This window comes from Cynocephalus volans, chromosome 4 (assembly GCF_027409185.1).
Source record: "Cynocephalus volans isolate mCynVol1 chromosome 4, mCynVol1.pri, whole genome shotgun sequence".
Taxonomy (NCBI): Eukaryota; Metazoa; Chordata; class Mammalia; order Dermoptera; family Cynocephalidae; genus Cynocephalus; species Cynocephalus volans.
This window is the reverse complement of record NC_084463.1, coordinates 50,544,335-50,564,952: the sequence shown is the minus strand read 5'-3', so window position 1 is coordinate 50,564,952 and position 20,618 is coordinate 50,544,335. Positions and strand designations below refer to the sequence as shown.

At 36.6% G+C, this 20,618-nt stretch overlaps 1 protein-coding gene across 1 annotated transcript; it reads left to right on the top strand.

Moving 5' to 3' along the window:
• Nucleotides 1-877: 877 nt before the first annotated feature.
• LOC134376128 (zinc finger protein 420-like) lies at nucleotides 878-18,507 on the top strand. Its single transcript, XM_063094792.1, has 6 exons — nucleotides 878-961; nucleotides 13,597-13,723; nucleotides 13,963-14,090; nucleotides 17,173-17,311; nucleotides 17,396-17,731; nucleotides 17,816-18,507. The coding sequence occupies exons 1-6, from the start codon at nucleotides 878-880 to the stop codon at nucleotides 18,505-18,507; spliced, it is 1,506 nt and encodes a 501-aa protein (XP_062950862.1).
• Nucleotides 18,508-20,618: the final 2,111 nt, after the last annotated feature.

Genomic DNA, 20,618 nt, shown 5'->3' with positions numbered 1-20,618 from the left:
CAGAGGCTTGTGGGAAATAAAGTCTCATCTCCGTTGACATCGCCTGCAGAGAGCTATGGAACCGGCCTTGTGTTTCTTCTGCGCATGTGCCACTCAGTTCGCTCTGCAACCTGGGAAAGGTAGTTTGGCTTTGAAATGACGTCATCCGCACGGGACCGGGCAGGGCTGTTCTGGGTTTCTGGTGCGCATGTGCGGCCTTGCCCGTTCCCCTCATCTTCCGGAGGCTGCTGCCACCTCCACGGTGCTGACGAGATTCTGTGGTTGGAGTCTGTGTCCTTGAAGGTGGGTGCGAGGGTGAAGGAGGGGACCCTGTGGAGCAGACGGGTGTCTCAGCGTTTGGTGGAACAGGTCCGCTGGTCGGTCTGAGGTGGGCGGAGCCTGATGGGCTGGTCTGAACCATGGACCTGGGCTGGGGAAGGGGGGCCTCCCCCTGTTCTGTCGACTGCTTCGTCAGAGGAATGTGGGCTTCCAGAAGGCGGGGCTTGTCCTTCCTGGAGAACAAAAGCCGGTTGCAGAAGCTCCGCCATTGGGGGTCAAGACCAAGATGGCGGCGGGTCTGGAGTGGGGGCGCCTGAAGACAGCGTGAGCCTGGGAGGTGTGCGGTGAGTTCCCGTTGCGGCCCTGCCATGAGGGCACCTGGTACTAACCTAGTGACATTCAGTTTACTATGTGTAAGATGAGCGCATTCGCAATAGTAGCGAAATTGCCTCAAGTTCCCAGAGAAAGAATTGTGAAGCGTGTGCACACTCAGTGTTACTCTCTGCAAGTTGTATCTGTGGGGCGTCTTGGTGTCTCTTTTAGCAAGTGTAGTTTCTGTTCCCTCCAGCACTGTGTAGCCTGCCTAGCACTTCTGGTCCAAGTCTACAGATGTTTGTACATGACCGAGTCTCCAGGGACAGTGACTTCTAGGACAAAGATTGGGCCACTGGCTGATGGTCCAGTTCTCTTAGGAGTAAAGGAGGTGTTAAAAAGTTTGAAGGATGGTGCCCAGTGAATTGGAATCTCCCCTGCAAGAATTCCCCTCTGACCTGAGACCTCTCAATAGTGCTTCAGTGCACAGGCAAAAATGTCCCAGAAGGTCAAGATCCTAGCTTTGCACAGCCCAACCCATTACTGATCCTAGTGTCTGGAGTGAACACGAGTTGGTTGATTGAATGAGGTGTTCTCGTGCAATAGCTATTGGGGACTGGGTGCTATTGAAAGATTTGCACCATCTTTCAAAAGAGACATGAGTTTTGGGCCGAGCCTGTGGCGCACTCGGGAGGGTGCTGCGCTGGGAGCGCGGCAACGCTCCCAGCGGCCGCAGATTCGGATCCTATATAGGAATGGCCGGTGCACTCACTGGCTGAGTGCCGGTCACGAAAAAAGAAAAAAAAAAAAAAAAAAAAAGAGACATGAGTTTGAGTATAGGCGAGGGCCTAGGAAATGTTACTTATAGTAGGGGGCTTGAATGTATGGCCTGGAATGAAGGAATAACCTGTCATATCTGAGAGGATCTGCCTACAGTGCCCTCCAAACACGCTCTCGTTTCTTCTATCTTCCCTGATTGTTTCGAGTGTCTGAGCTCTCTCAAACATAGCCTATCACCATTTGTGGCATCTAGAGATAATCCTGAGGCTCTCACTATCCTGATAGTTGTTCTCAATAGTTCAGGAAGTGTTTGCCAAGTTATTCCTACCTTATTAGAAAGATTGTTTAAAAATGGATTTTAGGAGATGTGATTTGCCCATGGTCACATAATCTGTTGATGTTACACAGCCTGACTTTTTGGATAATGTTATCCTTTTGCCACACTTAAGTCAAAATAAGTGACTGCATGCCTTCACTCATAAGTGGGCACTAAAAAATAAATGTATAAATTAAAAGAAGGAAAGAAAAACAATCAATAATACATTGAACTTTTCAAAAGGAGAGCTGAGGTTACCAGAGGGGGGAAAGGGGAAGGGGGAGGGAGGAATTGATAAAGAGCTGTGAAAAATGATGACATTGTATATTGTTGAACATGCCAGTTATCCTTATTTGAGCATCACATGTTGCACACAGGTATCGATATTCAACTCTGAACCCCACAGATATGTACAATCAACTATGTTACAATAAAACTAAGATTAAAAAAATATAAAAAATCATTTGTTTACTTTTAAGATTATCTTTGTGAGAATGAAATTAACTTAGATTAAACATTGCTTTAATATACTTTGCCTTAAATATCACTATCCTTTTTTATTTCCAAAACTTTCTATGGATTATATGATTTCAAAGGGTAAACATCACAAGTGTTTTCCACTTAATGTCAGTAATCTGTTCTTAAAAATTATGAAATCTGCAAGGATATAATGGGAGCCTATTTAACATTATTTAAAATGGGCAAATTAGACTGCATCACTCTTCTCCTCCACACCTATGTCTTTTTTCTTTTCTTTTTTTTTTTTTTGTGACCGGTAAGGGGATCGTAACCCTTGGCTTGGTGTCGGCTGCACTGTGCTGAGCCAGTGAGCGCAATGGCCATCCCTATATAGGGTCTGAACCCGCGGCCTTGGCGCTGTGCAGCTGCGCTCCCAGCGCTGCACTCTCCCGAGTGAGCCACAAGGTGGCCCCACACCTATATCTTAAAATGTAATTAAGTTACAGTGTAATACTTGCTTATAAGTAACAGACACTTTTTATTTTTTATGTTTTTAGGTAAATAGACTTGTTTATGACTTGAAAAATAAATTTTAAAAACTTACAACATACTTTACTGATGCAACCAATTGCTTTATATAATTCACGTGGCCTCCCTGAGCTCTAACAACCTCACTGAAGTCCATCCAGTTGTCATTCTGTGTGATTTTCAAAACTTTTGTGTGTGATTTTGAATTTCTATTGACTATTTTTGACATGTAATTTAAAATGTCTTCTTCCAAATAATTTTGTTTCTATTGAGTTCTGGCATCTTCTGTGTAACAGTTGGTATTTGCTAAGGAAATTGGTAAGAAACTAACCAAAATTCAATGACTTATAAAACAGAAATAAACACAAAATGCATTTCATTTGCTACATGTGTATTTGCTATGGAAACGCTTTTTCGAGTGTGCTCAGGTGGGCAGTTTCTATGTTAGTGTTGCCTGGATTACAAATGAGGCTTCAGTCAGCTTGTGCCCCGACTGAGGCTGGTTGGTTTAAGATGTCATCACTCACTTGCCCTGTAGTTTTTGGTGGCTCTTGGGTAGGTCCTGTGTCTCCAACAGGGTAGCCCCAGGCTTCTTTACAACATAACTGTGTCTAAGAAGGCAAGCACCAACGGCAGTCACTTTCCGAAGCAATGTTTGCATCACATTTTCTAATGTCTTAGTGGCCAAAGAAAATCAATTTCAAAGCCCAGTTTATTGCGAGAACATACTATACGAGAAGATGGATACAGGGATACCTGACACTGGAAATTATTACTGGAAGAGTGTACCACAAGAAATATGTATCATGTATGTCTTTTCTTATACTTATGGGCAAAAAATGTTGGGGTGCAAGATGTACACTTTTCTGATGTTTAGGTATATAAAAGCAAGATATGTTATAGTGGAAACACTCATGTGGACTCCTGTGTGAAATCCCTGTATTAATAGGCAAATGGTTAATACAGCCTAGGTATATTTTATCACATTAATTTTAGTGAAGACATGATATTTTGTTCTTTGGTTTAAATGATTAAATTATATCTTAAGGTAAAATTAGATGTTGCTAAAGCAGTAGGTAATCTGTGAGGGGACTTCAAAAACTGTATTGAAGGATTCACATTATCTTTTAATTTAATGTTTATGCAGACTTTTTAAGTACCCTCATCGGTTTTCATTAACCCCAAATTAAATTGTCTGCTTTTTGTCAATTAATGTATTTGTAGATGCATCTTCAGTTAGTTATGTGCTGCCTCTTTTTGAGGCATAAAGGACTATCATCCAATAGGGAGAAAAGTCTGTTGTGTTGCTGGTGGTGGTGGTTCTTGTTTCCAGCTAATTGGCAGTGTTTTGGTCAGGAGAATCTAAGATCAAGTCACACCAGTTCTCTTCTTAATTCACTCCATTTTCTTTCTCCTTCAGCTGTGCAGCCAGAGTGCTATTTGCATTTCCAAGAGCAACAAAAAATGAATAAGTCTTTGGTGAGTTGTTTGTTTATGTTCTTTACTTTGTCTGACATTGTATATATGACCTTTATGGGGTCCATGAATTAAAATAGAAAAATATAAATAAGTAAAACTTAGCTTGTGGGAAATGTAGGAATAAAAGATAAAGTTGGCATGTAGACACAGCAGGTTGGCAGAAGTTAGGATATTCCATGCTGAGTGCAAATTTGTCTCCAGTCCTTTTGATGTCATGGCAAAAAGGAACTTTTGTTTCTTGATTGAAATGAAATTTGAGAGGACAGTATGCTACATTTTTTACGGAACATCCAGATTTGTTGCCACCAAAGTCTGACAGACAATTTTCATTGAGTATGTTGTGGAAGGTTTTTTTTTACCACCAATTTGAAAACAAATACTTTCAGTTTTCTGCAGTAAAAACAATAACCTAGTGCTTAAGAACAATTCCCTTAAAAAGGTTTTTCTGGAATTTCTAAAACAGTGTGAACCCAACAGCTTTTGGAAGGCCTTATTTGATTCACAGCTAAAACCTGGATCATCGGGAGGATGGAGTCAACCACAGATTCTTGAATAACTCTATAAGTTTCTTTCAGTTCCTGTGTTCATGCAGGTGTGTAGCACACTGTGCAAAGTTATATTTTCTGGAAAATATTCTCACCATTCATTTGCTCTTGAACCCACTCAATATAGTTTTAGTTCAGTTCTTCAAAAGTTTGCCAATCACCTAAATTTTAATCAATTTCAATGACTATTCTCTAGCCTTTGCCTTCCTTGAATCTTCTGCCATATTTGAAACTGCTGTTCATGACCTTTTCCCAGAAATTCTTCTGTGTTACTTGCTAGGATGACCTCACTGATGGTTTCTTTTTTCTCTGAATTCTTCTACTTTCTATTTGTAGCAGAGTCCATCCAAGCACTCCATCCTGGGCCCTATTCTCACTCTGCAATTCTTCTTGAGAGATTCGATCCTCTGCAGTTTTCAGACCTATTCCTCTCCAGTTTGTACCTCTTTTCCAGCCTTTCAACCATAGATTAAACTCCCTGTTGAATACTTCCTTGTAGCTATTAGAAATGTACCTTAAGGTAAAAAAAATTCAAGACCACAGTTTCTCACAAAATGCTGTCATGTGCACAATATAATTTTCCGCTCTCAAGAGCCTCAGAAATGTTTTGCTGTTAAAGAACGGGCTGAAAGCCCAACATAAACAGGTCCTGTGGCCTGTCATCTGCTCCTCCAGACACACCCACCTCACAGTGAAGACACTGGCAGGAACGTGTGGGCACTTCCTTTCAGAGAGGGCTGGTGGGAAGGAGAGGCACCTGTAGACACTGGTCTGATCAGTTAGTTATTCCCACTGGCCATGTGCTGTAGTTCTTTGAACAGGGCCTGGTCCTCTTCCCTGGAAAGTTTCCTCGTGACTCTTTACACTTCCCCTTTGGCTGTCACAATTTTCTGTCAGTATCCTTATTCCTCACATGCTTGGGTTTGTACTTGACCAACTTTTTTTTTTTTCTATTTCTTGCTTATAGTAATTTGGGGATCCAATGGCCTCTTTTTCACCTTTTATCTAACTCTGGCCTTTTGATACAAGAAATGATGTAATCATTACTTTAGAAAGCACAGGCTTCTGTGCATTAAAATCCATTAGACCAAAACTACCCCCACAGAGCCGACACAGGCTCTTTGATTTTTAGCCTCCATTCAAAGTGTGTCATGTAATTTTCAACTATTTGAGACTTTGTGAATATACTTTTGTTGTTGGTTTCTAATTTAATTTTATTGTGGTTAAAACATATTTTATAGTATTTCAGTCTTGAGACTTGTTTTATAGGTCAGTGTGTACTGTGTCTTGATGAGTGTTTCTGTATTAGTCTGGTTTTTTTTCTTTTCTTTTCTTTTCTTTTTTTTGTTTTGTTTCTTACAACAGAATATGTGAAACTGGACAATGCATTAAGAGAAGAGGTTATATTTTACAATTTTGGAGGCTAAGATCAAGTCCAGGATCTTCTTCATGGTGGGGCCTCTGTAGGGAGTCCTATGGCAATGCAGATTAACACATGGTGGGAATGGCAAGAGCACTTTCATGTGCCCAGTGTACAAAGCCACCAGTCTATGCCCATGATACCTCATTAACACATTAATCCATTACTTTGTAAGTGGATTAATGTATTCCCCAGGGCATTGTCATCACAATCCAGTCACCTCTTAAAGGTCCCACCTTGCAAATATTATAATTGGATTTCCTACCCTCTTAACACTGTTATAATAGGGATCAAGTTTCCAACACATTAACATTGGTGGACACATTTACTCATAGCAGCTTCAGATTGTACTCTACAAATATCAATTAGGTTGGATGGGGAAAACATACTCAGTTTCCCCTCCTATACTCAGAACACACTGCTGGCAGCTGACACCAGATACATGAGGATTTCTCTTCATACACTAAGCCCAGAAGCAATTTTGCAGCAGAAATCAAGCAGGGTGCATTTCTAATTCAAATTTATTTTGGCACTATCTACTTGGAGGTAGCATCATATCTCATAAGTTAAGAGCTTTATCCCCAAGACTATCCCCACTTCAGATGCCAGTTGCAAGTCCATGTTCCTGGATCTTCTGACTGGCTCCCACAATGCCCTTTTTTCTCTTTAGTCTATATTAATTTACTAAAGGGGCTCCAAGAATTCAGTGAAACATTTACTTACACTTATTAATTCCAAAGGACATTTTGAAAAATACAAATAGGTGAAGAGATACAAAGGGTGAGGTCTGGAAGGGTCCTGGCACAGGAGGTTCCATTCCCTTGGATATGAGGTACACCACCCTCCTGTCTCACGGATGAGTTCAACTGTCCTGAAGCTCCCTCAACCCTGTGTTCTTGGGTTTTTATGGAGGTCTCATTAGGCACAATTGATTGCAGCATAGGCCACTGTTGATCAACTTAACCTTCAGTTCCTCTCCCCACCCTGGAAGTTGGGGGTGTGGGCTGCAAGTCCCAACCCTCTAATTACAAAGTTGGCTCCGCTGGCAATCAGCTCCCATCCTGAATTTACCCAGGTGCAGCCAGCCACCAGCCAACTGATTAGCATGCAAAGTGACACTCATCACTTTGAAGAGTCTAAGGATTTTAGGAGTTGTATGCTAGGAGGCAGAAACAGAGACAAATATACATATCCATAATATGATATAGTTACAATTTTGTCAATTGTATCTGTATTCTTCCTGACAATTTTATCTGGTTATTTCATTAGTTATTGAGAGAAAAGAATTCTGCAACTATGAATGTGGATTTGTCAATTTCTCACTTTAGCTCAGTTATTCTTTTCCAGGTACACTCATGTGCCACATAACATTTTAGTCAACAGACCCCATTTATATCTGTGCAGTAATCTACATTACATAGTCCAGTTATGTAGTAGGCTGTACCATGTAGGTTCTGTAAGTGCACTCTATGAGGTTCATGCAGTGACAAAGTTGCCTAATGACACATTTTTCAGAACTTACCCAGTCTTTAAGCACCACATGAGTGTACTTTGTGGCTCTGTGTTTAGGCACAGACATAGTTATAATTGTTACATCTTCCTCATGTATAATCCTTCTGTTATTATGAAAGGGCTGTCTTTTTTCCCTGTTGATATATTTTGTCTTGAAGTTTCTTTTTGCTAGTATTAATATCTCAACTTAGGCTTTTTATACTTACTGTAAATGTAGTACATCTTTTTCCATTTTTTAAAATTTTACTCTGTTTGTGTCTTTGTATTTAAACCATGTCTCTGTGGATAGCATATAGTTGGGTCTTACTTTCCTATCAAGGCTGAGAGTCTCTGCATAAAGTAGAATATTTAGTCCAATTCAACTGAAACAAATTATTAATAAGGTTAGAGTTAGGTCTGCTATTTTGCTTCCCACTTTCTCTTTGTCTCAATTGCCATTTTGTCCTCTGTTTTTACTTTCCTAAATTGTTTTTGGGTACTCAATTTATTTTTATTTATTTATTCATTTATTTTTCAGTATGATCAACTACTGGCCTCTGAAAATTATTTTCAAAATAATCTTTTTAATTTCAGTAAAAAAACACATATACACATATAAATTTAACCATTTCTTAACCTTTAAGTGGTGTTAGGTATATTCACACTGTTGTGCAGCAGATATCCAGAACTTTCTATCTTGGAAAACTGCAAGTCTGTACTCATTAAATGACTGCTCTCAATTTCCCTCTCCTCCCAGACCTTGACAACCACCATTCTACTTTGTGTTTCTAAAAATTTGACTTTCATCAGTGGAGCCATATAATATCTGTCATTTTGTGAGTGGCTTATTTTCCTTTGCATAATATTATCAAAGTTCCATGTTATACAATAAGACTGTGAGGACTTTCTTTGTTTTTAAGGCTATCTAATATTCCTTTATGAAAATAAAATGTTTTGTTTCTGTATTCACATTTCTCTAAGGACATCTGGAATGCTTCCAACTTTTAAGTGAATAATGTTGCCATGAACACAGTTGTGCAAATATTTTGCACTACTATTATTAATTATTTTGGATTTATACACAAAATTGGATTGTTGGATTATATGGTAATTCTAATTTTAATTTTTTTAAAAGCAACTGTATTATTTTTGTAGTGGCTGCACCATTTTACATTCCCACCAACAAAACAGTTGACAAGGGTTCCAATTTTGCCTGTGCTTGTTTTTTTCTATTGTGTGTGAAGCAATATGTCATTGTGGTTTTAGTTTGCATTTCCTTAATGGTTAGTGATGTCAAGCATGTTTTCATATGCTTGTTAGCCATTTGTATATCATCTTTGGAGCAATGTCTGTTCAAGACCTTTGCCCATTTTTAATCAGGTTATTTGTTTTTTGACTTGTGAGTTGAAGGATTCTATGTATTCTGGATATTAATTTCTTGTGAGATATATGATTCACAACTATTTCCTTTTTGGGGTGCTAATGTAAATAGTGTGGTTTTTGTTTTTTCGTTTTTTGTTTTTTTTTACTTCAAATTCCCCGTGTTTGTTGCTAGTATATAGGAAAGTGATCAAATTTGCATATTAACTTTGGATCTTGCAATCACATTATAATCACTTATTAGTTCCAGAAGTTTTTTTGTCCGTTTTGGATTTTTTACACATTATCATATGATCTGTAAACAAAGACAATTTTATTTTATTTTCCTTTATGTATGCCATTTATTTTAAGTAGTTATCTTATTGCATGAGCTAGTACTTTAAGTACCATGTTGAAAAGAGGGGTGAGATGGTGGATTCTTGCTTTGTTTCTGATTTTGCTGGAAGGCTTTGAATTTCTCACCATTAAGTATCATATTAGCTGTAGTTTCTGTGGATAGACTATCAAGTTGATGAAGTTTCCCTCTAATTCTGGTTTACTGAGAGTATTTATCAGGAATGATGCTGTATTTTGTCTCATGCTTTTCTGGTTCTATGCTGTGATCATAAGGTTTTTCTATTTAAGTCTGCTGATGTGATGGATTATATTAATTGATGTTCAAATGTGTACCAGCTTTGCATGCCTGGAATAAATCTGACTTGATCATAATGCACAGCTCTTTTAACTACATTTTTGGATTAGGTTTACCAATATTTTGTTGAGGACTTTTGCATGTATATTCATGAGTGGTAATGATTTGTACTTTTCTCTTCTTGTAATGTCTTTTCCTGGTTTTGGTATTGAGGTAATGCTGCCCTCATAGAATGAGTTGGGAAGTACCAATACACAGTAGGGAATTGCTATAATTTCTTCCTTAAATGTTTGGTTGAATTTAACATTGTACACATCTGGGAAGGATGTTTTCTGCTTTGAAGATTATTAATGATTTACTCATTTTCTATAACAGATATATGCTTATTCATATTGTGTATTTCTTATTGTGTGAATTTTGATAATTGTATCTTGTGAGGATTTGATCCATTTTATCTAAGTTTTCAAATGTGTGCAAGAGAATTGGTCATAGTATATCATTATTATCCTTTTATGTCCACAGGATCTGTAGAGATGCCCCTCCTCTCATTCCTAATATTGGTTGTTTTGGTCCTCTTTTTCCATAGCCTTTTTATAGGATTCTTAACTCTATTTATCTTTCCAAAAAATCAGATATTTTGTTCTTTGTTTTTGATAGTCTCTATTGACTTTCTATTTTAAAATTATTAATTTTTTTTTTGTGTGTGTGTGTGTGTAAAAGCATACATAACTTTACACATTGTTTCCAAAATTATTGGATACAACCTATTATATGTTAGATCAATTCAGAATAAGAAAAATAAAACCTTTTATTTTACTTCCACTTATTTCTTCTTTAATTCTGTTCCTTTTTTTATGGAGGTTAAGATTTCTGACCTATATGCATCTTTTTCTCCTGTCAACAGAAATTCTTTTCATATTTCTTGCAAGACATTTACACTGGCAGCAGATTTCCTTAATTTTTGTTCATATAAGAAAGTCTTTATTTTTCCTTCTTTTTTGAAGGATGATTTTACAGGGTAGAGAACTCTAAGTTAGTGGGTTTCTTCTCTTGACGCTTTGAGAGTTTCATTTCACTGAGTTCTTACTTGCATGGATTCTGAGCAGATTTTGTATGTAATTCTTATCTTTTCTTCTCTATAAGTAAGATTTTGTTCTCTTTTCCTTTTTGTAGTTTTTTTTTTAAAAATTGATTTTCAGTGTTTTAATAATGATATGCTTAGGTGTAGTTTTTGGCATTTATCATGGTTGATATTCTCTGAGTTTCCTGGGTCTTTGCTTTGGTGTCTGACATTAATCTGTGGGCGCTCTCAAGCATTATTGTTCCAAATATACATTCTGTTTCTTTTTGTCTCTCTTTCTATTTTTTTTTGGGGGGGTATTCTCATTATTCTATGGGACAATTTTGTAGTTTTTCCCACAGTCCTTGGATATTATGTTCTTTTCTGTCTTAGTTCTCTTTGCTTTTCAGATTTTGAAGTTTCTATTGATGTATTTTCAAGCTCAGAGATTCTTTTCTCAGCCTTGTTCAGTCTGTTAATAAGCCAATTAAAAACATTCCTAATTTCGGTTACACTGTTTTTGATCTGTGTTACTGTTTTTATGTTTGTTTGTTTGTTTTGGTACTTCCTTAGAACTTTTATGTGTACTTTCATTGCCCATCTGCTGTTGAGTAATGTCTACTTTATCCATTTGATCCCTAAGCTTATTCATCAGAGTTTTAAAATAAAACTTGTTTGACAGTTTTAACATTCTGATCATGGCTTTTTCTGATGCTTGCTCTATCACTTCCAGCTGTGTTTCTTTACTTGTTTATTCTGTTTTTTTTTTTTTGTCTTAAAAATGCCTTGTAATTGTTTTCTTTATAGCCTGATATGATGTAACAGGGAAAAGAAACTACTGTAAATATGCATTCAGTAATGTGGTCTTAAGCTGTGGAGAGGGGGGAGCTGTCTTGGTCCATTTGGAGTTCTTTAACAAAATATCTTAAAGTAGGTAATGAATAAACAATAGAATATTCTGGCATATTTAAATGTTTGCCTTTTTGCTCTCACAGGTGAAAGCAAGGGGGGAGATCTTTTTTATTATTAACTGTAGGATCCTGTTCATGCTTTTGACAGTGAATTACATAGTACTTTGGTTTCCTGCTATGACTGGGTCTCCTGGAGTTTTAACCCTCAGAGTTGTCTACAACTCTATTGATGAGCCTCCATCAATTTGTCAGTCACAATTTAAGTTTTCAAGCTCTTACGCTGTTTCCCGTGGTGGTTTCCAATAGTAAATATCCACTCCTGTAAGCCATGACTCCATATATTTGCCTGTCTGCCTCTCTAATCTTTGGGGCAGCAGTGTGCTCTGTGTCCTTTTCTTTCTTACTGTTCAAGAAGAGTTATTGATTTTTCAGTCTTCAGCTTTTTATTTGTTGTTCCAATGGAGTGATGATTTCCAAGTGTTTTTCTTTGTGTGTGTGTGTGTGTGTGTGTGTGTGTGTGTGTGTGTGTGTGTGTGTGTGTGTGTGTGTGTGTGCAGGAATAGAAAACTGGAACGTATTTCTAGAAGTACCTTTTTAATGTTTATGTAGATAATCAAATGATTTTCCTTCATAACTATGAAAGTGATCAATTTTATTGGTAAACTTCTTAATACTGAGTTTTCCTTTATTCATGAAATAAATTCAGAAAATTTTTCCTGATCTTCACAGTCTATTTCTCTTCTTCTATCTTTATATATTAATGTTTCTGCAGATTCCCTAAAATTTTAATTTAATGTTATAGATTCATTAACTCTGATTGCTAAAGGTATCAATGAAATTCTGATATTTTCTCAGTCTTAATTATCAGCTTAGATATCTGTCCTAAACACTGAAATTATATATCTAATTGCCATTTGGACATTTTCACAGATATTTTAATTATAATGTGTTCAAATCTGTGTCACTTCTGCATTATAGTTATTTTTAAAACCCATTTTCCAAATTTACTTTACAATGCCAATACCTATGTAGCTGAAATCATGTAAATAGCCTTGAAATAAGACTCTTATTTTTATTCTCTGCACAGCAAATTAGAACCATATTCTGCTCCTGCTTTTTCTTTCCTTTTTTCCTCTTTGCTATGCTCACTGCTGTGTGCCCTGATGACAGGTGATCATCTATTACTCTGTTTTTCCCCCTATGATTCTCCCATAAGCACCTTAACCATTCCCTTCTAGTGGATGAATGTCAAATGCAAATCTGATTATGTTATTTACCTGTCCTTAAACGACCTTATTATTTAACCTCGTGGTTTGAAAAGTGGCAGTATTCACCCCGGGGTGGGCACAAGCAAATTTTTGGACACAGAAAGAAAATTTGGAAATGTTTGGTACATGCTTTTAATTTGAAAGTAATTTAAAGTCAACAATGAGTGCATAAGGTTTTTGATATTTGATTTTGGTCAAATTGTTTTTATCCCATCCCCTATACCTAGTACCGTATGTAGTTCTCTTAATATATTGTGAGTTGTTTGTGCCCTTCTGACTGGACTTTTGCTGTTTACTCACATACATTACATGGAAAGGCTAAGCATCTTTGGCATTTCAGTGGAGTTGAAATTGAACACAAAATAGAACTCTATTTTCTCATTCTTTCTTAAGCCAGTCTATATTGAACTTGGTTCTAAATTAGTTCAACTTGCACTTTTTTTCAGGTAATTATTTATACTTATGTCTTCATACTAATCAGATCCCTTGGAGGAGTAGAATTTTATTCATCCTTTTATCTGTAGCAAGAATGATGGTCTAGATCTGCAAAGTGGCTTTGTAGTAGTATTTTTTATAATTAATAATTTATTACACTTGCAGAATCTTCCTGTTGTGATTTTTATTTCTTCTACCATATGGAATACTGTACCTGTTGTAAGATACCTATGTACATGCACCCACAGAATTATGAACTTCCAGATTTCCATTTTGTGAACCAGGTCTTATGACTTGAGTTGAGGAGAAATGTGCTGTTACAGGGGTTAGTGTCTTTTGAGGATGTTGCTGTGGACTTCACATGGGAGGAGTGGCAGGACCTTGATGATGGTCAGAGGACTTTGTACAGGAGTGTGATGCTGGAGACCTACAGCAACCTGGTGTCATTGGGTGAGTGAAACTCCTCAGTGTCAGGGGCAGTACTTTCTTCCTCTATGGTAAATAAAGGAACCACTTATAAGATTTAATGCTATTTAGGTAGGATTTTATTCCATAAATAATGCATCATCCCTCTCCAAAGAAACATTCAAATTGGCCCTGTCATTTCATAGCATCTTAAGATGAGCTCTTGTCATCCTTTCAAGAACCTGACAACAATTTTGCAAAGTCCCTGTTATTATCCATTAAAGGGTACTGCATTACCAAACCTGAAGTGATCTTCAAGTTGGAGCAAGAAGCAGAACAATGGACAATAGACTCCCAAAACCAGAGTCTACAAGGTCAGTATGTCCTGGGCACTGAGGCTGGAAAGAGTAAGGTCCAGCAGATTTTGGTCATGTTCAGCTGTTTTTACCAATATATTTGCTAGATTTCAGACCAGAGAACTCCTGGCCTACTTAGAAACTCATGCATTATATAATCTCCAAATAGAGCTCTAACACTTATATACCCACGTTTTATTTTAATGAGTAGTTCATATACTTCCACAAATCTAATCTCTACCTTTCTTGTTTTAGACCCTTTTATTTACTGTGAACTTTATCAGTATTCTTGGTAGCTCTCTTTTGGTCCATTATCATGTACGTCTCCTTCCAGAATGTTTTAGTCCATGTTTTTCTACTTGTAATTTTATACCTGAAAACAGGTAATTTATAAGGAAACAAAATTTATTTTTTATAGTTATGTAGGCAGACAAGTCCAAAGTTTAGGTATCACATCTGGTGGGGGTCTTCTCATTTGTGGGGACTCTCAGCAGAGTCCACAGTTGGTGCACTGTGTCACAAGGCGAGAGTGGCAAAAGTGTGTCCACATGCTGTTTAAAGCCACCAATCTACCCTCAATAACCCATTAAGTCACTATTTCATGAACAGATCAATCCATTCATAAAGGCATGGCCTTCACTATGTAATAACTTCCTCAAAGCCTTACAGTTCAAATACCATAGTTAGATTTTCCACACTCTTCATACTGTTAATATGATGATCAAACTTCAATATGAGTTTGGGGGAAAATTTAAATTATAGAACAAACATTTATTTATACACATATTTTTTAACTACATCATTATTAAGTGGGTTTTAAGTACTGTTTATTTTATATATATTTGTACTTAAAACAGCAATAATCTAAATAATGTCTCTTTCAGAGGTTTCACATTCTGATGAGAAACAAGATAATAATATACACTAAATATTTGTATTAGAATCATGAGGAATATGTAACCACAGTGAGAGAGACAGAAAAGTGGGTAGTGAGAATTTAAGAAGGATATCCAGATTGGGCAGTTCTAGGAAGATTATTGTTTACTTTGGCATAGCGTAAGTTCAACTTAACTCTTTTCCAAATTTAACATATTATACTTGCATAAGTATAAAATTGAGAGTTTAGAGAGGACATCACTATTGGAGCTACAAATTTGGAAATTGGTGGCTTACAGCTGATTTTTAAAGCCATAATTATATAGGAGGTTACCTAGGGAGTTGATAAGAGGATGAGCAAAGAGGTCCAGAAGTGAGCATTGTGTACCATGAATCAGAAAGTATGAAGCTGTTATGGATACAGCATAGGCACCTGGAAAGGAGCTACTGGACTTGGAAGGAGATTCAGGAGATTGTGGGTCCCAACATCATGTGAACCAAGAGTTTTATGTTGAAGGGCTCAGATTTTGTTGTGGAGTACTGGAACTTGAAGTTAGCATGTTCCCGTTCTCTTTGTGAATATTATTCTAAACCAACAAAGAGAACAAGGAATGTACACAAGACTTTATTTTTTATGGAAATAGGACACAACTGAAACTTCATTGCAAAACATAAAAGCCTTCAGAAGCAGCAAATTATAAAGCAGAGGTGTGTGCACCAGAAAATAGAGGTAGAATGCCAGTTAAACTCAGAAGGAGCTAAATAGAAATGGAAATATTGTGGGGACATCCTGGGTTGACAACCAAATATCTTAAACCTGCAGAAAAGGGGTGCACAGTGTGGTAAAATGGAGCTTTTTGAGAAGCAGAGGCAGTGAGGTTAAATGAGAAATTTGTAGTAAGATGTCTTTATCTACTGTGTGGGAAAGGAGATGTTTTATCTGAAAAATTTCCAGATGTCTATAGCCTTTTTGTAGGGAAGAATGAAAACTAAACAAACAATAGGGGCAAAATTCTGCACTAAGCCAAATTTCTGTTTAAAGGAAAGAAAATTGGTTTCCTGCTGAACCTGAAACTACCTGATCCAATAAAGTATTGCCATACTGAAATCAGAATAAGAAGGGAAAAAAGCACTATGTGATACCCACTGTTGTTATAAGAATAAAATAGAGAAATAAAATAAGTTAAACAAATGTCAGATGATAAGCACTTGGTTGAAAATTATGACCAAGCATAGGTGAAAGTTTTACCAAATATTTTCTTATGAATGAAAAATAAAATTGTACATTAGAAAATATGTTAATACAATTTATTACATTATTGTAGTATGTAGGAAACATGTATACTTATAAATCCAATTTCTATTATTCATTTTTGTACAATCCTATGCCATGAGAATATGAAAAAACTTCTTTACTTTTACATGCTCATTTTAGCAATACTTATGTGTGACTTATGGATATGGTAATTTTTTCTTATTTTAGATGTTCAGATAGTTGAAGTTCTAATTACAAAAAGCCAAGAACGTCATGATACATATTTGCAGGATGTTGTAATTACCAACAGCAATACATCAACTGAGGAGAGAGTTGAAATAGAACAAGCATTTCATTTGAGCTCAAACCATATTTCAAGTTCAATTATAAATAATGAAAAGTATTTAGGACTGAGGTGCAAAGAGTTCAATGTATGTCAGAATGTACATCCTCCTAGAGAGGCTGTTTGGATGCATGCTGGAGAGAAATCTGATGAGGCTAATATAACTGGAAAATTGTGGAGACATTGTGAGTATCTTAATCAGCATTCCAAGATTCATGTTCAGCAGCAGGCTTTTGAATATACTGGACAATGGAAATCCTTCAACACAAAGCCAATATTATTGGAACAGAAGAAAGCGTATATAGGAGAGATGTCCTGTAAATTTGAGTACGGGAAAGTCTTTCATAAGTCAGCTGTTCTTGCCCAAGAGATAATTCCAGTATCAGAGAAAGCTTTTCAGTTTGACATATGTTGGAGAAAGTTCTGTGAAAATTATGAACTCACTGAACAGCAGAAAATACACACAGAAGAGAAACCCTATAAATATAGTGAATGTGATAAATCATTCATGAAGAAATTACCCCTTACAATCCATAAGAGAACACATACAGGGGAGAAGCTATATGTGTGTAATGAATGTGGGAAAACCTTTCACAGTTCCTCAAACCTCAGCAAGCATCGGAGAGTTCACACAGGTGAGAATCCATATGAATGTAGTCAATGTGGAAAAACCTTTCACAGGAAGTCACACCTCAGCAGGCATCAGAGAATTCACACAGGTGAGAAACCATATCAGTGTAGTGAATGTGGAAAAACCTTTTATGAGAAGTCACTCCTCAGTGAGCATCAGAGAACTCACACTGGTGAGAAACCATATGAATGTAGTGCATGTGGAAAAACCTTTCATGGGAAGTCACACCTCAGCAGGCATCAGAGAATTCACACAGGTGAGAAACCATATCAGTGTAGTGAATGTGGAAAAACCTTTTATGAGAAGTCAGATCTCCGCAAGCATCAGAGAATTCACACAGGTGAAAAACCATATGAATGTAGTGCATGTGGAAAAACCTTTCACAGGAAGTCACACCTCAGCAGGCATCAGAGAATTCACACAGGTGAGAAACCATATCAGTGTAGTGAATGTGGAAAAACCTTTCACAGGAAGTCACTCCTCAGTGAGCATCAGAGAATTCACACAGGCGAGAAACCATATGAATGTAGTGCATGTGGAAAAACCTTTCACAGGAAGTCACACCTCAGTGTGCATCAGAGAATTCACACAGGTGAGAAACCATATGAATGTAGTGAATGTGGAGAAACTTTTCACAGGAAGTTACACTTCAGCAGGCATCAGAGAATTCACATAGGTGAGAAACCATATAAATGTAGTGAATGTGGAAAAACCTTTCACAGGAAGTCACTCCTCAGTGTGCATCAGAGAATTCACACTGGTGAGAAACCATATGAATGTAGTCAATGTGGAAAAACCTTTCACAGGAAGTCACTCCTCAGTGTGCATCAGAGAATTCACACAGGTGAGAAACCATATGAATGTACTGCATGTGGTAAAGCCTTTCACAGGAAGTCAGTCCTCAGCAGGCATCAGAGAATTCACACAGGTGAGAAACCATATCAGTGTAGTGAATGTGGAAAAACCTTTTATGAGAAGTCAGATCTCCGCAAGCATCAGAGAATTCACACAGGTGAAAAACCATATGAATGTAAAGAATGTAGAAAAACTTACTCCAGTAAATCATGCCTCATTGTACATCAGAGAACTCACACAGGTGAGAAACCATATCAGTGTAGTGAATGTGGAAAAACCTTTTATGAGAAGTCAGATCTCCGCAAGCATCAGAGAATTCACACAGGTGAAAAACCATATGAATGTAAAGAATGTAGAAAAACTTACTCCAGTAAATCATGCCTCATTGTACATCAGAGAACTCACACAGGTGAGAAACCATATGAGTGTAGTCAATGTGGGAAAACCTTTCACAGAAAGTCAGACCTCACCAGACATCAGAGAATTCACACAGGTAAGAAACCATATGAATGACAACAATGTTCAGAAATTTTCTAAAGTAAATCAGACTTCAGTGTATATCACAATACTCACACAGGTGAGACACCATATGAATATAAAGAATGTACAAAATCTTTCTACCATAACTTGGATCTCAATAAACGTAAGAAAAATCACACATAGAAAAGGCCCTATGAATACAATGTGTTAAAAAACCTTCAAACATGTCAATCTTCAGCATGCATCAGAGATTCACACAGATGAGAAGCCCTATGTATGTAATGAATGTGGAAAAACCTTTCACCAGAAGTCAAACCTCAGCAAGCATTGGAGAATTTACGCATGTGAGAATCCAGATGAATGTAAAGAATATAGGAAACCTTTCTACAGTAAAGCAGACCTCCGTGTCCATCAAAGAACTCACACAGTTGTGAAACCATATGAATGTAATGAATGTAGGAAATCTTCCTACCAGAAATCAAACCTTACTAGTCATGAGCACACTTCAGGATGCATCAGAGAACTCACGTAAAAGAGAAAACCTATGAATGTACAGCTGTCCATTCATATCCACAGGGGATTGGTTTCAAAACTTTCCATAGATACCAAAATCTGTGGATGCTCAAGTCTTATATGAAGTGGTGAGCTAACATTCTGCTGCACAATTTCACATCATGTCTAGATTACTTATATTACTGAATACATTAAAAACAGTATAATTTGTTGTAGTTTTTTGGTATATTTTGAATTGCCATACTTTCTTTTTTTCAAATATTTTTGATTTATAGTTGGTTGAATCCATGAATGTGGATTTTGTGGATATGAAAGGCTGATTGTAATGAATGTAGAACATCTTTTGTCAGAAGTCACACCTAAGCAGACATCAGAGAACTCACATAAGGGAGAAATACTGCATGGCAAAGACTAGCTAATTTTTTCCAGAAACACACACACACACACACACAAAACACTGTCTTTTGTACTGACAGCTTTTTTCAGCAAATGGTGCTGGGAAAATTATATACACTTGCAGAAGGATAAAGTTGAACCCCTCACTCAAATCACACCCATTCAGAAAAGTATTCAAAATAGATCTCTTATTGTTTGTAGGAGATAAAATTATAAAACTTATAGAGAAATAATAGAGTAAATATTTGTAATTATAAGCTAGGTAACAATTTCTTAGAAATTCCACCAAAATCACATTCTAGAGAAGGAAATAAAAAGATAAACTGCATTTGATAACATTGTGACACTTATGTTTTTCAAATGAGGCCATAAAAAAAATAAAAAGACAAGTTAATTAATGCAAAATAAGTTTAAATTATGTATCTGTGTGAGGGGTATATTTCAGAATAAAGATGAAACTCTTAAAAGTCAATAATAGACAATCAAGTTTTTAAAATGGACAAAGGATTTAAATACACGTGTCTACAAAAAACATGCAAATTGTCAATAAGTTCGTGGAAATATGAACATTATTGTGATTAGAGAAATGCAAATGAAAACCATAAGGAGGATAACACCCAATAAAATGGCTATAATATAGACAATAAAAAGTGTCAACAAAGATTTACAGAATATGGAACTGTCATATTGTAAATGAGAATGTAAAATAGTGCAGGCACTTTGAAAAACATTTTGGCAATTTCTCAAAATATTATCTAGAATCACTGTACTACTCAAATTTCTTTCAGTGTATGCAAAAAAAAAAAAAAAAAGATAAGTTTATGGCCAAAGACTCATGTGAATGCTCATAGCAGCACTATTTATAATTGCCAAAAGTAAATGAAACAAATATTCATCCACTACCAGAAGGTAACATGTATGCGGTGTATCTGTGTCATAGAATACTATTCCCCAATCAAAGAAGATATAGTAATGATATGTGCTCTAGCAGGAAAGATCATCAACAGTGTCCAGCTATGTGAAAGAAACTACACCCAAGGAAACTACATAATTTATTTTTGCACTTAAGATATTTTTATAAAGGCTTATCTTCAGAAACAGTAAAGGCATTAAAAATTGTCTAGAGCTGGAGTGGTGAAAGAGTAGATGCAAATAAGATGAGTCATGGACATATTCTAAAGTTTGTGATTATGGTTATATACTTATATTTTCTAGTATTCCACACGTGTGTAATT